At 36.6% G+C, this 15,733-nt stretch overlaps 2 protein-coding genes across 7 annotated transcripts; one reads left to right on the plus strand and one right to left on the minus strand.

The window, feature by feature from the left end:
- Nucleotides 1–121: 121 nt before the first annotated feature.
- Nucleotides 122–9,576, minus strand: LOC117907273. Of its 5 annotated transcripts, none has more exons than XM_034820762.1 (12): nt 9,400–9,573; nt 9,191–9,242; nt 9,043–9,103; nt 8,634–8,719; nt 7,096–8,162; nt 6,764–6,913; nt 6,493–6,668; nt 4,027–4,258; nt 3,221–3,356; nt 1,513–1,610; nt 1,282–1,405; nt 122–488 (listed from the first exon to the last, which is right to left on the minus strand). In XM_034820762.1, exons 1-12 carry the CDS (start codon nt 9,465–9,467, stop codon nt 396–398), a joined length of 2,343 nt encoding a protein of 780 aa, XP_034676653.1. In that variant the 5' UTR covers nt 9,468–9,573; the 3' UTR covers nt 122–395. The 5 variants fall into 5 exon arrangements, with proteins under 5 accessions (XP_034676653.1, XP_034676651.1, XP_034676652.1 ...); XM_034820760.1 differs by having other exon boundaries at nt 7,096–8,165; nt 9,400–9,572; XM_034820761.1 differs by having other exon boundaries at nt 1,513–1,607; nt 7,096–8,165; nt 9,400–9,571.
- Nucleotides 9,577–10,000: 424 nt separating this feature from the next.
- Nucleotides 10,001–15,233, plus strand: LOC117906757 (THO complex subunit 5A). 2 transcript variants are annotated; one of them, XM_034819934.1, is made up of 8 exons: nt 10,001–10,341; nt 10,492–10,782; nt 11,174–11,510; nt 12,345–12,682; nt 12,796–13,055; nt 13,390–13,993; nt 14,070–14,204; nt 14,416–15,233. In XM_034819934.1, the coding sequence occupies exons 1-8, from the start codon at nt 10,123–10,125 to the stop codon at nt 14,680–14,682; spliced, it is 2,451 nt and encodes an 816-aa protein (XP_034675825.1). In that variant the 5' UTR covers nt 10,001–10,122; the 3' UTR covers nt 14,683–15,233. The 2 variants fall into 2 exon arrangements, with proteins under 2 accessions (XP_034675825.1, XP_034675826.1); XM_034819935.1 differs by having other exon boundaries at nt 14,056–14,204; nt 14,416–14,533.
- The last annotated feature ends 500 nt before the right edge of the window (nt 15,234–15,733 follow it).

Here is a 15,733-nt window from a genome sequence, read left to right on the forward strand (position 1 = left end):
TTCGCGTTTGACATTAGATAAGGATTAAAAAATTATTGGAAGATATTTTTATCTTGTCGTTCTTACGGATTTGCATTTTCAATATCCTTTTAATTATATAACCTTATTCCATAGGTCTTGATTTTATGGGTAACTATAGTTCTACACCATTTCAACATATGAGTACACACAGAGTATCCCTGTCCAAATAATTACAACAAAACTTAATATTACAACTCCAACTCAGGTTGCCATCCCACAAACTTACAGTCCACAAATAATCTATATGAGAGCATCAAAAACTGTACATGTGATACTCTAGAACAGTAAAACCTTGCTTAAGTTGTAAAATCAACTCGTGGTCAGTTGATGCCCACAAAATCTTAGATTGGTTGACTTCTGCTATCACCATGTGTTCACTGAAATGATGAGATGTTCTTTTGTATTGAGGTGTCACTGAAGTAAGCTGTTACTGCCTTCAACTTACCATTTAGGAAGTTCTTCTCCACCTGAAAATGATGAACCTTGCCTTCAGTAGTGAGTACATAATCTAGTTTCATAGTATAAAATTATCAGTCACATGGAAACAAATCAACCTACAAAAACTGAGCCCACTTATTATACTGTTCTAGAAGATGGGGCCAAGAACTTTCTACATTAGATCAGATGCCCAAATAGGAAAGGAATAACAGGTAGAAATATTCCCTCTCAGCACCCAAAGCAATTTCCTTTCTGAGATGGTGTAGAATTAAAAAGCATGTTGTACAGTAGTGAATCCACTTACTATTTCATGCCACAATCACTATTGGAAACAGACTTATTGATCACAAGACACAAGCAAAGCATTAACCAATAGGTAACAGGGTGGCTAGTAACAAGACAAAGGCAGATTTGAACATCCCTGTGGAAATGAGACTTTATCATTCTCCGCAGAAATAGAAGGTATAAAGCCACTTCCATTGTAAAGCATTCAAAGGAACCTACCATCATTAATGACAATATTAAAAAAAAAAATGTTATTACATGAAGTCATACAATTGATCCTACACCAATTGAGGCAATGGGTAAGTCATAAAAGTGTGCATTTAAACTGGGGAATCCTTTTAGCAAGAATTACCCTAAGATCCTATTTCCACAAAACACACAAATGCACTCTTAGCCAAATTATGTGCCCTTGAATTCTATTTTTGAATTTGGAGTGGCAAAGTCCAATAGATCCCTACATTTCCACATTAGAACAAGGACAAAACCTACTAGGTATCCAAGAGAAGGAACACAAGTAAAAATAATTCAAAGGAATACCTCTAGGAACCACGGAGGATCAGCAGATAGGGACAACTCTGCCAGTTGATTGACATCAACGTTTCTTGGGAGGAACATGACAACTCTGGAAGCAACTTTCTTTACTGTGTTGAAGAGAAAAAATCTGGCACATATACATATCAGAGTGGCATACAGTCAGAACCAGCCTTTGAAAATAGGGAACAAGAAATTTTTTAGAGTTAATATAATGCCAGATTTAAGCAACCATACCCATCATGTGGCTTAAGCATGGTTTTGATGTCATATGTCTCCACTTTAGCATAATCAGGTCCACCCCAAGGAGGTGACAAGAAGACAGTATCAGCCTGCTACACAAGAATATTAAAGTTTACAAAACTCATAAGGTGGCTGGAGAAAGGAAAAGAAAAAACAACAAAACAAGAAACAAACTTCGCCCTAAAAAGTGTTGGGTAAATCCTAAAAATTAACTTTAACAACAACTGGAACAACTCGGAAAAACCTCAATCCCAATGGGGTTAGCTACAAATTTGGAAAAAAAAAAAACAAAGAAAGGGAACAAAATGCTTTTAATGGCATGTTCTACAGCCTCCAGATCGACTGGCCTATGAGGCCATCAACTGTGACAACATATAAATGATGAAAACTTCAAGTCCTAGTGCAACTCTTAGAATAAGGACTCAAATAAGGAAGAGAGAAGGATTAAACAGTAATGTAAGGAGAATGCCCTATGAGGCCATCAACTGGGACAACATATAAATGATGAGAACTTCAAGTCCTAGTGCAACTCTCAGAATAAGGACTCAAATAAGAAAGAAAGAAGGATTCAACAGTAATGTAAGTGCATATAATAAATTCATGTAAGGGCTGGCATGAGAAGTCCTGCACAAATGACAGATGCTCCACAACTGCTAACATCACATCATCAAGGACACTCTTTAACAAATAAACAGAAAGGCAGAAACTGGGGTTACACTGATCTGGCGGAGCCACAGATGGCACCATGTCACTAGAGAGTCTATGACATCACTTTCCTCAAAATTTTATTTTATAGTAATATAATTAAAATATATTTTTTATGTACAGACCAGTGTTCCATATGTAAGTTAATCGTCCCTTCATCATTTGCATAGTAATTGTGTAGGGTTAGCCAATGAAGTAATTGATGTTTGGTTCAATATGAAGAATGGGTTATGTTCAGAACACTAGTCCATTCTGCATTACCTATACTAGATTAAAGCATGGTCCACACTAGCAGATTATGGAAATTCTAAACTTTGCACTGATTGTTTATTAATTAATGGACCACATCATCATTCCTATCTCCAATATTTATCAACCAACAAATGCACAAAGCCTTCCCCACAAAAGAGATACAGGAATCCTTTTTCATCATTCTGCTCTATCCAGGTCACATATTCTTAAGTCGTAGATTCCATTTTTTTCTCACAGCCTGGACTGATATTCTATTGACTTTAATGTCTTCAAGAACCAAATGACTTCCCACCAATGCATGCTCCAGGTTTTGTTACAAATTATGAGATGATCATGCCTACTGTCAACTATGTTGTCCCATGGCAGTAATTCTAACTTGTAATGAACGTCCTCATCTATAGTTCTGTCCTTTCCTGTCTTACCACTCATCCATCATAACATCCCAATTTAGACATGCTCATGTTATCACAACTTATATACCTCAACTGGACATTTTTATGTCAAAAGCCTCCAACTACTTAATGCTCTTATCTAGTTTTACTCGAAAATATTACCTCAGAAATGACATTGAACATAGATAATGGCATCCCTTAATTTTTCTTCTTTCCTTCCCTTTAAGAACTGTTTAACCAATATTGAGAAAATTTAGGGAAAAAGGGGACAACATAACTCAAAGCATTTTGCAGTTCCCACCATACAAGTCACATTACCTAATTCAGTACATAAAATGAGACAGCACTAATACCTTCAACGTTGATGCTAACAGAAAAGAGTCTCCCTTTATAAAATCTATTCTATCATCCACTCCATAGATGGCCGCATTATGTTGTGCATACTCAATCTTCTTTGGATCAATATCAATGGCAATAACATGTTTGCTCCTGAAATATCGCATAATACACAAATATAATGAAATCATTTGCACATGAAAAGAAGTTATTGAAAGGCAAAGTCTAAAGTTTCCTTATTGCAAGACAAGAAGCATGAATTCTTTTGCCTACATCAAATTCTGTGCAAAATAGAATTTCAAAGGTAGAAAATAGTTGAACTGTGGATAACCAAACAACAAAAGTTTTACTGTTTCCAACTGGAAAGTTTACTCTGAGAAATTTTCTTTTCCCCTTTTTTTTTATCTTTTACCTTTTTGATAGGTAGAGAAACAAGACACTACCAATCTAGCAATGTTCCAAACTTTTAAAAATGCCTATATCAGTGAATTTGCACATAATCCATTTAAAACAGAAGACTTGATAATCACATCAAAAAGTTTTAAATGGATGGTTATGCATGACATTCACTCATCTCACTGGATGGTCAAGAGGCCATTACTTTTTGGCATAGTGATCCCCAAGATCAATACAATATATGGCCATTACAATCATTTGAGTAACATTAGTTTTTGGTATAGTTGCCCCAAGATCAAACACATCATATCAGATCTATCCCTGTTAAAAGTGAAAGTCAAGTTTAGTCCAAAGAACCTTAGATCTCTCCTCAATATAAAGCATAGAAAAATAAAGACACAAGACATGGAGGATTGGTAGTTCATACCTCTGTGCAAACTGGATGGCATTCCCACCAACTCCAGTGAAACAGTCAACAATGATGCCACTACCACATCGGGATGCATGATGCCTAGCTATAATTTCTGGAGTAACAGAAAACCATCCTTCTTCATCCATTTTTATACCATCATCATATTTGGAGAACAGTAGGTACCTCTGCCACCAATATTTACTAATATCAGCAGAAGAGTCCTCCAGCAGCCCTTGAAATTCAAACCCTGGAAGAAAGAAAAAGGCTTGCTAATAGAATCTTAGCCATCCTTTACAAACTATCAATTAAATTCAAAGCCATTAAAACAGCAAACAAGCATTAATAATCGCATCCCCATCATCTTGGCAATATAAGCAACAGACCAGATGAAAACTTGAAAAGCATTGAAATGTTTTTGCCTTCATGGCAGGTAGATAGATATCAAAGACATTACATCTCCATTAGAATGCAGTATTGACCAAATGAGCAACTGACTTCAGCCCATACCTTTTACAAGTTTGACTGTTTGACTGTTTGATAAATATATGCAGTTTGAAATGGAGTTACTTTGAACTGCTTAACTCACAGTGACAATATAAAACTTTTGAAAAATATTTGTAGTTTGATACAAAAATATTTTCAAACTGCTAGACCCATAGAAACAGTATGCAAACTTTTCTGACAGTTGGATTGAAATCAGAATCTAAAGCCTTAATTCTCCTTTTAACTTCCTCGAGTGGTGGTGCTTTAAGCAGGCAAAAAAGGAAAATATTACATGTCTTCAGTTATCCTCTTCATCACTTACCTCAAGATCAGCCCAAACTGCAAGAGCCAAATGTAGTCAAGAGTTCATTATTTACAGTCTAAAACTATATTCAAGATATATCATGAAATCCTAATTTCCTTCTTAGTACCCATATACAAGCACATACTTGCTAGATGCATTCTCATAAATACACAAGAATCTGGAGCGCTTTCCATGATGATACAGTATGAAAAATTTCAGAAACTTTGCATTCTAGGTTAAGAAGTTTAAACCTCACCATGCCTGAAATTAAAATTTTTATAAAACCAGTATTGGCATCATATGATGTGTTTCTCATTCTGAGACAAGTAAATTAAAGTATTGGGAGCTCTTGGAACCAGAAGTACAATTATTATGCTTATGAAAACAGTTCAGAAATTTTCTTTGTTAGTGTGAGAATTACAATGTTATGTATTTTATAGAGAGAGAGAGAAAGAGAGAGAGCGATCAGAATTCTTGGGACAGAAAATATGGTTGTCATGCTAATGATAACAGTAACAGACTTTCTTTGTTAGCCTCAACTTCACATTGTGCAGTATTTTTTCCACATCATGAGGGAGGGGTGAAGATTTTAACAAATTATCCAAGACACTATACTCAGCCGCATGATTTATTTCTCAAAAAGCATGCAAGCCTAAGTAAGGCTGCCTGTAAGGTTGTAACCCAATGAACTTGATATATATATATATATATATATATATATATATATATATATTATTGACCCACTACCTAGCAGCTGAAGCTCAATACTTTTTATTCCATCAAGAAATCCCTAGGCTCAAATCAAATGTTAGACTAACATCTAACATGCAAATGTTAAGAGTGGATGATATACATTTTTGACCTATTACCTAACAATTTAAGCCTAATACTTTATATTTTATTTGAAAATCCCTAGATTCAAATCAAATGATAGACGAACATTCAAATATTGAGAGTGGATGATGAGTGACATCATTTAATCTAGTGGATTCCAAACTAGACTACAACTAAATAGGATAAATGTTTTCTTTCCTTCCTTGACATGCTTTCCATACTTTTTGTGCGCTTGGGATGCCTCCTTTTTGGAGATGCCTTTGATAAGTCAATTTTATTTATTATAAAAACTAAAGTGCTTTCAGGTGTCCAGCTTCAAGGTTTCAGTGAGACGACTATCAAGGTTTCAAGATTTATCAATACGTACCTTCCTAGTTTTTACTGGTGGTGAAAAACTAAAAATCACCTTCCAACATAATTGATAGAGATGACTATCAATTATGTTGGAAGGTGATTTTTATTTTTTCGCCCACCAGTAAAAACTAGTAAGGTACGTATTGATAAACATAGGTTTCTTGACTGAAGGACTCCCACAGGTGCAAAAGGGCCATGCCGGCCAGTCCAGTGAGAAGAGCCCCAACACAGAAAGAGAAGGGAATAAATGTAATGGATTATATGAATAGATTAACAAACAAACTATAACATGGAAAATAATGTCAATGATTCAATTTTCTGTACAAATAGCTAATTTAGGGTAGAAATAATGCATACAGAGCATATGCACAACACCAACAAAATTTAGTACCCAATGAGATAATGTAGCTGATATGATAAAAAAAACTGTGTGGATTAAATATGTAAGTACTAATAGTGAAAAAGAATAAAAACAGATGCAAAAGAAAGTAACATAAGCCTTGGACCTTCATTCTCATTGGATAATTTCTTCCATGGACGCATCCTTCTCACTTTCTTTTTTCGTTTCGTAGTAACAGAATTATGTGTGATATCCAACTCATCTATGGCAGAAACAATATATCCAGGATGCATATTACAGTTCCAGCTCTCAAAAACTGCTTCAGTGGGTGCATTAGTCAAGCTGCAACCAGAGCATGATGTTAGAAGCCCAAATGAACAAATTTTTCACAGCAGAAAAATAATTTTATTGCCAATCAAATGGAATGATCATCATACTTTTTGCACATCCCTTCACAAGCAACAATCATCTTGGTTCCATCTTTGGGCTCAGAATAATCCATTTCATCCGTCCTATTTGTAAGCATAAATTGCAAATCACTGCTGCAGACCTCATCATAATCAAGTTGCTCAAGCTTTTTCCCCAAACTGTAATCAAAGTTGGATGAAAACAGTAGATTCAGATACATGAAATAATTCTATAATAAAAGCTTTAAATCAGATTAACGACAATCAATTATGCGTGCACACATGCAGGGGAGTAGGAGAATGTGGGGGCACAGCATAGCCTGGGGTTGAAGGGTTGATTTTAAAGATAGAAGAAAAATCACCTGCCAATGCACTTATGAGTATCTGATTCTGATAAAATACAAGAAGGAATTTTATCATTGCAATTTCTATTAATCTCTTGAAGTGAACAGCTGCTCACATCAGGCATAGTCATGCTGGACATGGATTTTTCAGCATCAAGCTCAATCCCCACAGAGTGCTCGTTCGATGGCTGACCAGATACTTCATCACCAGGATTGGATACCACAAATACATTTTGTAAACCACTTGCTTCTACTGCTTTCATGTAATCTTGCTCAGGAATTATTTCACTAAACTCATTAGTTATGTCACCCAATAAGAATTCCATACCTGGAGGCTGGTACCATGTGGACTCATGTGTTTTGATATTATAAAAGTAGTTCCTCATGTAGAATGAGTCCCAATATACCCTCCAGTCTCCAAAACCCCCATAGGATTCACAGCTGTCAATTCCATCATGGTCAATCACTTCTGAAGACTGGGATGGTAAAACCAAATTAGGAACCCCTAGCTGCTCAATGCTGATATCATCACAAATCTTCTCACCTTGTGCATCATGGTAAGCAACCAAGGAACCATCTAAATGTTCAAACTCCACTAATCTTCCATCTACTTCTTTCTTGCCACAATCAATTTCAGCATCTACCAAACAACTAGCAGAAGTTTCAGAATTTATATTCATTTTATCTGCTGCAGTTTCCATGTCATCTTTTGAAACAGAATCATTCTCTACAAAATCACAACCTGGGCAATCATTGGCCATTATGTCAGAATTTCCATCACAAGTGAATTTCTTGGTAGCACCATTAGTAGTCCCAGCAGTCAAGCTCACTGAATCATCTCCTTCACCAGTGGAGCATTGAGATTTATTGACATCAACTGCAATATCACAGCAAGAGAATTCACTTTTGCCCAGCATTGACATGCAACATAAAGAATTGCTTGTTTTATCATGAAAAACAGTAGGTGATACAATATCTCCCTCACTCACTTTGGGAAATTCTAGCACTCCATCCTCAATTTGTTTATCACAGTGTGGATGCTTCATTTGTTTACTCTTCCTCTTCCCTTTGACCACTGCATTCCTCTTCTACAAAAACATGCTAATATCATGAAAAAAATCAAAAAATAAAATAAAAAATAAACAAACAACAAGAAGAACTGTCACAAGATAACAAATGAATTCGAGTCACCTTTAAAAAAGAAGTCTTTGCAGTGTATTTTTTGTAGCACAAAAATGGTTCCAGTTTGTTTCTAGTAGGATTTATTTGAGATGCTTCCATGGAGCAATTTTTAGACCTAGTCACTAAAATTTTTTATTACTATTCCGACAATGCGATCATTTCTAGCATTTCCTACACTACCAATTCATTGAATATATGGTGGACCCAAATGAAGCAAGTAAAGGACCTCCATTTTTGTATTTATTGATGAAAACATTAGCACTTGCGGGTTTTGCACATTATACAAATCTGAAAGGCAGAATTGTTGCTTCAGATGCATTACAGTAAAACATGTTTGTAAAATCTCAATTCCAGGGACAGCCAGTGGAACTTACCTCCTTGTTTGTGTGGAAGGAAATAGGAAGTCCCAATGCATTCATTTCTTTAGCAAGTTCCACATACTCTTGTGAAGGATTATAATCTGAACAAGCAATAACCAACATGGAGTCTTAAAACTCAATTGAGGATAATTATGGACGCAAAGCATAATTAAATGGACTAAGGCTGTGTTTGGCTGCACAGGAATGGATTTTTAATTGGTATTTTAGTTATATGGAAATTAAACATCTTGATTGATTTTCCTGTAAATTCAATAAGCAACCAGATTGTGGATTTGAAATTGGAACCTCCAATTCCAAGGATCCAACAGAAGACAACAAAACACAACCTCAGATTCCACTATCTCAAATACCATCATTCAAAAGGATAACGGAAAACAAATCATAAATGGAGTAGAACACTAGCCGTTAGCTGCAGAAATAATGTCAGAGTTGCCCTCGTCTTCCTCATCACCGGCAGATGGTTTCTGCAATTAGAAAAGAATTATGCAACTCATCGAGACAAAATTTCATCCAAGTGTTTTATTTAACAAACAAAGACACAAAACACTTACAGAGCGTCGAGAAAAGGACGATACTTCTGGCACCTCCGCTGAGGCATCGTCCCTGTTGAATGAAAAAGTTCCAACCATATTATCTACAGCTCAATTTGGATTCTTTTTCTTGAATCTTAGCAAAACCCTAGTCTCTTGGCGCCCAAAATAACGCAGAAAAAGGTTTAAAAAAATCATAGAAATAAATACAGCGGAAAAAGAAGAAATACCAAAGAGAAACTTGAGTGAGGCGGAAGAGGGAGCCGAGGGCTGTGATAGCGGGTGCTTGGGTTTCCATTGATGACCTCCAAACAATAGGACTCCCCACCTTCCACTATTATGAAATCCTTTTACGGTAGTAACGCAGCCTCAGAGAAACGCTACTTCGTAACTTTAAACCCCACAGTCACATCTGGAAAAAGGGTTTTGTACCTTTCAAATTTTAAGTCCCCGTTTCACAACTTTTCCCTAAATAGTTTTGAAAACAATTGTTAAAAATAATTTTAATTATTTTTAAGAATTAAATTATATTTAAAAAATATTTTTTTTGGAATATATAATATAATAATTCTCAATATTTTTTACTATCTTTTATTTTTTCAGAATATTCTAATATATAAATTTAATTTTAAAATAAATTCTTAAAAAATTATTAAACAGTTTTTGGATTAAAAAACTTATTTTCTATTCTTTAAAATAAAACATTATTTTTAATAATCATTTTAGCCTTTTTTTTAAATTTTTTATAGAATAAATGTACATGAAAATTTTAAATATATTGTATTTTTTTTTTTTTTCAAATAAAAGAAAACAAACCAACATCAATAGGTTTGCGCAGCTCAGGAGCTGGTAAACTGAGTAGCGCCGTTTGAAAGATTTGAGTTTTATTCGGCCGGTACAGGGGGGGGCTCGGGCCAAAGAAAGCGATTAGAGAGAGTAGAAGAGAGGTGAGGATGGAAGTGACAATGGATGACAAGAATGAGACAGAAGATGCGCTGATGGCACCAGAGCCCAGGATCGAGAAGTCGGCGTACGATATGCTGCAGCAAAGCAAGGCTTCAATGGAGGAGATCGTGGGCAAGATGCTTTCTATCAAGAAAGAAGCTCAACCCAAATCTCAACTCCGCGAACTCGTCACTCAAATGTTCCTCCACTTCGTCGTTCTCCGCCAGGTTTTGTCCTACTCCCCTCACTTATTCACCTAGGGTTTCCTTTTGTTACCAAATTTAGAACCTATAATGTAAAGTTAGGGTTTCGATGGGGCACAAGTCTTCAAGATCTTGCTTACGCAAGCTGACGTTGCCTGGAATATTGGATTACAGGCGAATCGATCTATCTTGCTGGAAGAAGACCGTGCGAAAGCTGAAACAGAGCGTGCCAAGACCCCGGTGGACTTCACGACACTTCAGCTTCACAATTTGATGTATGAGAAAAACCACTATGTGAAAGCCATCAAGGCTTGCAAAGATTTCAAGTCCAAGTATCCTGACATTGAACTGGTGCCCGAGGAAGAATTTTTCAGAGATGCACATGAGGATATTAAAGGCACCGTGATGTCAAATGACAGTGCTCACAATCTGATGCTCAAGAGGCTCAATTTTGAGCTCTTCCAGGTACTTAACGTTTTTTGTTGTATTTGATTCAAAGCGTTGGCCTTGTGTTATAGAAGATATCCTCGCCTGACAGTTAAACATATATGGTTTATTCTTCGCAGAATGCAGAATCAATTGTGTGCAATTAAATACTGTATGTCCATCGATTAAGATTTGACTCTTTTTTGTCATTGATGACTTGATGTTGGAGCTTTAATCATTTTAGCTATCCGGACCATCTGATTTTTCCGTTGTATTGGACGTTTAAATGTGAAAAGGAGAACTTGGGTTGCAAAGACAGCCTCAACATGTCCTAATCTGTTTTATAGGGGTTGTTGAAAGTCTAGTTATTATTTTTGTTGTTGTTCTTGGTATTATTACTGTTACTTGAGATATGTATTCTTTGTATCAGCGTAAGGAACTGTGCAAGCTTCATGAAAAACTGGAACAGAGGAAAAAAGGTCTTTTGGAGACTATTGCAAATCGGAAGAAGTTCTTATCGAGTCTCCCTTCACACCTTAAGTCTCTTAAGAAAGCATCTTTGCCAGTACAACAGCAATTAGGGGTTTTGCATACAAAGAAACTAAAGCAGCAGCACTCAGCAGAGTTGCTTCCACCTCCTCTCTATGTAATTTACTCACAGTTCACAGCACAAAAAGAAGCATTTGGAGAAAATATAGATATGGAGATAGTAGGAAGTGTGAAGGAAGCTCAAGCTTTTGCCCGTCAGCAAGCAAATAAGGATTCTGGTAACTGAGTGTAACTTTTGCTTTCTAGCTATTCTGATTGGTGACTTAATATTTTCTTCAAACTGTTCAAAGACCATATTGGTGACATAATTTCATTTGATGCATGTTTCCTTGAAACTATGCAGAATGGTATTATGCTTCTGAGGAAAAGGCTGGTTTGTTTTTTCTTCAGCATTCTGTTGATAGAAATACACATATTCACAAATCAAGTTAGTTGGTTTATGAATTAAGTATATATGTTTTTCGGATGGATCTTCTATCACCATCTAAAATAATTCAATTAAAAGCCTACTTGAGAGTGAAATTGGGGGGGGGGAATAGAAGTGCTTCCTAATGTTTGAAAGTGCTTTCTTGTATGAATTAGGTGTTTGGCACATTTTCTAAGATCACTTTTAAAAATTTAGAGAATCACCTGTAGTGAGAAGCGATTCTCGAATGGTCACTTGGTAGGTAATTTCTCCAAAAATAACTTTTTTGTTATGCAAGGCATTACCAAAAATGTTTTTAAAACATTTTTTTATTTATATCCAGGAACCAAGGGATTCTCATTAAAACATTAATGCAAACTCTTACCAGTAAAAGCGCTTTAGACTAAAAGTGTTTTAACCAGGATAACTCTCAAATGGGCTCTTAGTTGAGCTGATTATACTAGTTAAAATGCTGGCAGGTCCACATCAATTTTTTCCATCTTAAGAATTGAGTGTTCAAGTTCCGTCTGTTTGATTTTGTTTTCAACCCTAAATATTTGAATAGTTCCAGGTTGGTCCCAAATTTCAAACATTGACTAATATAATCTGAAAAGGTAAAGAATATTAATGTAGTTTTATGGCCCAGGTGTTTCTACCAATGTAGACAATTCCAGGTTAGAGGATGATGCACCTGATGAGGAAGATGATGGGCAGAGAAGGAGAAAGCGGCCAAAGAAGGTACCAAGCAAAGAGAATCTTGACCAGGCAGGAGTATACCAAGTTCATCCACTGAAAATCATCCTTCACATATACGATGATGAGGTCTCTGATCTAAAATCTGCAAAACTCATTACTCTCAAGTTCGAATACTTGTTGAAGTTGAACGTTGTATGTGTTGGGATTGAAGGCTCTCATGAAGGACCCGAGAATAACATCCTGTGCAATCTATTCCCTGATGACACTGGCCTTGACCTTCCTCATCAGGTATAGTGGTTGATATACTTTTACCCATGTTCCTAGCTTTGTTGTTCCTTTTTTCCCTTTGTGTCTCCTCTGTTTTTCAGCATTATGATAAGATTTTCTGAATGACAATGCAGTCAGCTAAGCTTTTTATTGGTAATGCCCGTGCATTTGATGAAAGAAGAACTTCTCGTCCATATAAGTGGGCCCAGCATTTGGCAGGAATTGATTTTTTGCCGGAGGTGTCACCTTTGCTTACTTGCAGTGAAACCCCAAGCAGTGAAACAGCTAAAAATGCTACTGTTGTTTCTGGCCTTTCACTATACCGCCAGCAGAATAGGGTTCAGACAGTTGTGCAAAGGATTCGCTCTCGGAAAAAGGCTCAGCTGGCTCTTGTGTGAGTCAATGCTCTGTGTGATTGAATATTGGATCATAAGTTGAGATTAGACTAGAAAGTTAATATGAGACGAATACCACATTGTTGTCAAATCTGAATATTGGCTCATTTTGTTTCACCTGGTTGGGCCTGCTGTTAACATTTTTGATAATATATGTGGCTGATATTGTGGTTGTTTTGGGAACTTCAAACTACTTTGCCTTCATATGGTGTATGCATGCATGTGCCTTCCTCTCTGTAGCAACATTTTATTCTTTGGGCTCTTTAATTTTTTTCCTCTTGCAATAAGATATGCCTTTATGTTGAAAATTTGGAAAACTTGGTTGGATTACAGGGAGCAGCTTGATTCTCTTATGAAGCTTAAATGGCCCACTGTGAGTTGCAAAAGTATTCCCTGGGCCCTGCATACCCCTTTGTGCAATTTCAATGGTTGGTCGTCTGTAGGGTCCTCTCCTAATCAGGCTTCAGCTTTGTCTGTCACCAGTAAGGATCAAGTTCAGGAGACTTTGGACATCGATATGGATAGGAAGTCTGGTACACCAAGGGAAGAGGTAGAGAGTGCAAGGGAAGATGGGGAACTTCCATCTTTGGTTCCAGTTGCATCTGTTGTAAATGAGGCTAAACTCACTCCCTCGAGAGGATCTGAACTTGAGCATTCCAGACGTCTAGCTTTGATTTCAAAGAGCATTGTGCCTCCAACTAACAAGATAAAATCACTGAGCTTCAAGAAACATGATGATGATTCAGACCTCTTATTAGAATCTGATAGTGATCTCGATGAGCCTGCACAAATTGAGCCAGAGGCAGAAAATATAGCTAGTGATGGATGCTATGTGATGATCGAGAACTCATGGGTGGACTATGGTGTCAGGGAATTTTGCCTTGTTCTAACAAGGAAAATGGATGCAAATGAGAGGAATGTAAAGTTAGAGGCAAAGGTAGCTTATATTTTTTTCCTGTATTTCATTAATTTATTTAACCTTTTCACAATTCACTACAGCCTCTTTATTGCAGATCAAAATCAGTATGGAGTATCCTCTTAGGCCTCCCCTTTTTGCAATCAGTCTATACACTGTATCTCCTGTTGAAAGTGATTCTGAAATTGAAGGATCGGAGTGGTACAATGAACTGCGTGCCATGGAAGCAGAGGTAGGCAATTGAAAATTTTGATTAATACACTGTTGCCAGTAAAATCAATACACTGCTGCCGGACTCCAGCAGGACAGCTCTCTATTGCAATAATTGTCTTCCACTTGACAGATCACATTCCTGATATTTCTTAGATGCATTTAAATTATCCTAGTTACATTTTTTATCTTAATTTTGGCAATAAATGCATGTTTCTCTTTGCATGTTGTAGATCAATCTTCACATATTAAGGATGCTGCCTTTGGATCAAGAGAACTATATCTTAGCTCATCAAGTGTGTTGTCTTGCGATGTTGTTTGACTATCACATGGATGAAGCATCTTCATCTTCTGAAAAAATAAAAAGTACTTCCGTGGTTGATGTTGGTCTATGCAAGCCTGTTACAGGTAGGCTTCTTGCCAGATCAGTTAGAGGGAGGGATCGTAGGAAGATGATCTCCTGGAAAGATATGGAATGCACTCCTGGCTATCCTTACTAGAAATACAGTTTTGGGTTCCAAAGGTAATGGTAGTAATGCATCAAGTGGTACCTGTTAGATTAGGTACAAAAGTTGCTGGATTTTAAAACAGTGTGCGCTAGCAAAAAGGGTTGTTTCAACATCTCCTTTTTAGCATTAGTAGTTCACAATAGGGACATATATTCTAGGGTGCATTGTTTCATTCCCTGGTCTGAATCCATAGTGTTGTGAGGTTCAAAAGTCTGGAAGACAGATTTCTCAAGATTAAGTTATATATGTTGTACTGCAGTAAATTTTGTGGGCACCAGAGCAAGACTTTTGTTATGGATTAGGAGCTCACGTCAAATATAGTTGATTGTTCAGAAAGAAAAGCTTTTGTTCATATGTTCCTCTGAATGTTGATGCTGAGTTGCTCTTACTGTGCATTGCAGCTCATATGGTCCTCAACCCAGAGGATGATTGTTGGCTCCTGGAGTCGTAAGTTTGAGTAGACTTGTGCACATAATGGTTGAGTAATTCTCTGGACATAATTTAATGGATTTCTAATTGATTGATTTACAGTTTTGAAGGCATCTTTTATCTCTTTCAAATCTCATTTTGTGCTTTAAAGGAATACTTGATCTGTTTTTGGGATAGTTATCTTTTGGTATTGCAAAATGCTTTATTTTGCCCATTTTAGAGGAAGCTTTAAGTCTGATTACAAGCACTCTCTGTTTTTTTCCTCCTTCCCATTGTGTGCTTAAGCGATAGCTCTATAGTAAAATATGAAATGTAGCATGAGATAGGTAATGAAGAAAATTAGCTTGAACCCCTGGCGTGTACACAACTTACATGGAATTTTTAGACGGCTTTGTATGCGGTGTCTTGGTTAAGTGAAAAAATCCACTGAACAAGGGAGAGCAACGTGTAAGGGCTAATTTACAGCTTACCAAAGTCCTCCGAAATTGGGTCCTTCATGTTTAACAAGCTTCACCATTTCCAGATTCCCCCTTTATTTCTGAGAGCAAGTTTGTGCGGTTGGACAAAAAATGTAATATGATAAGAGAAAATAGAGCTTCTTACCATCCCCCGT

The sequence above is a fragment of the Vitis riparia genome, chromosome 18, assembly GCF_004353265.1.
Source record: "Vitis riparia cultivar Riparia Gloire de Montpellier isolate 1030 chromosome 18, EGFV_Vit.rip_1.0, whole genome shotgun sequence".
Lineage (NCBI taxonomy): Eukaryota > Viridiplantae > Streptophyta > Magnoliopsida > Vitales > Vitaceae > Vitis > Vitis riparia.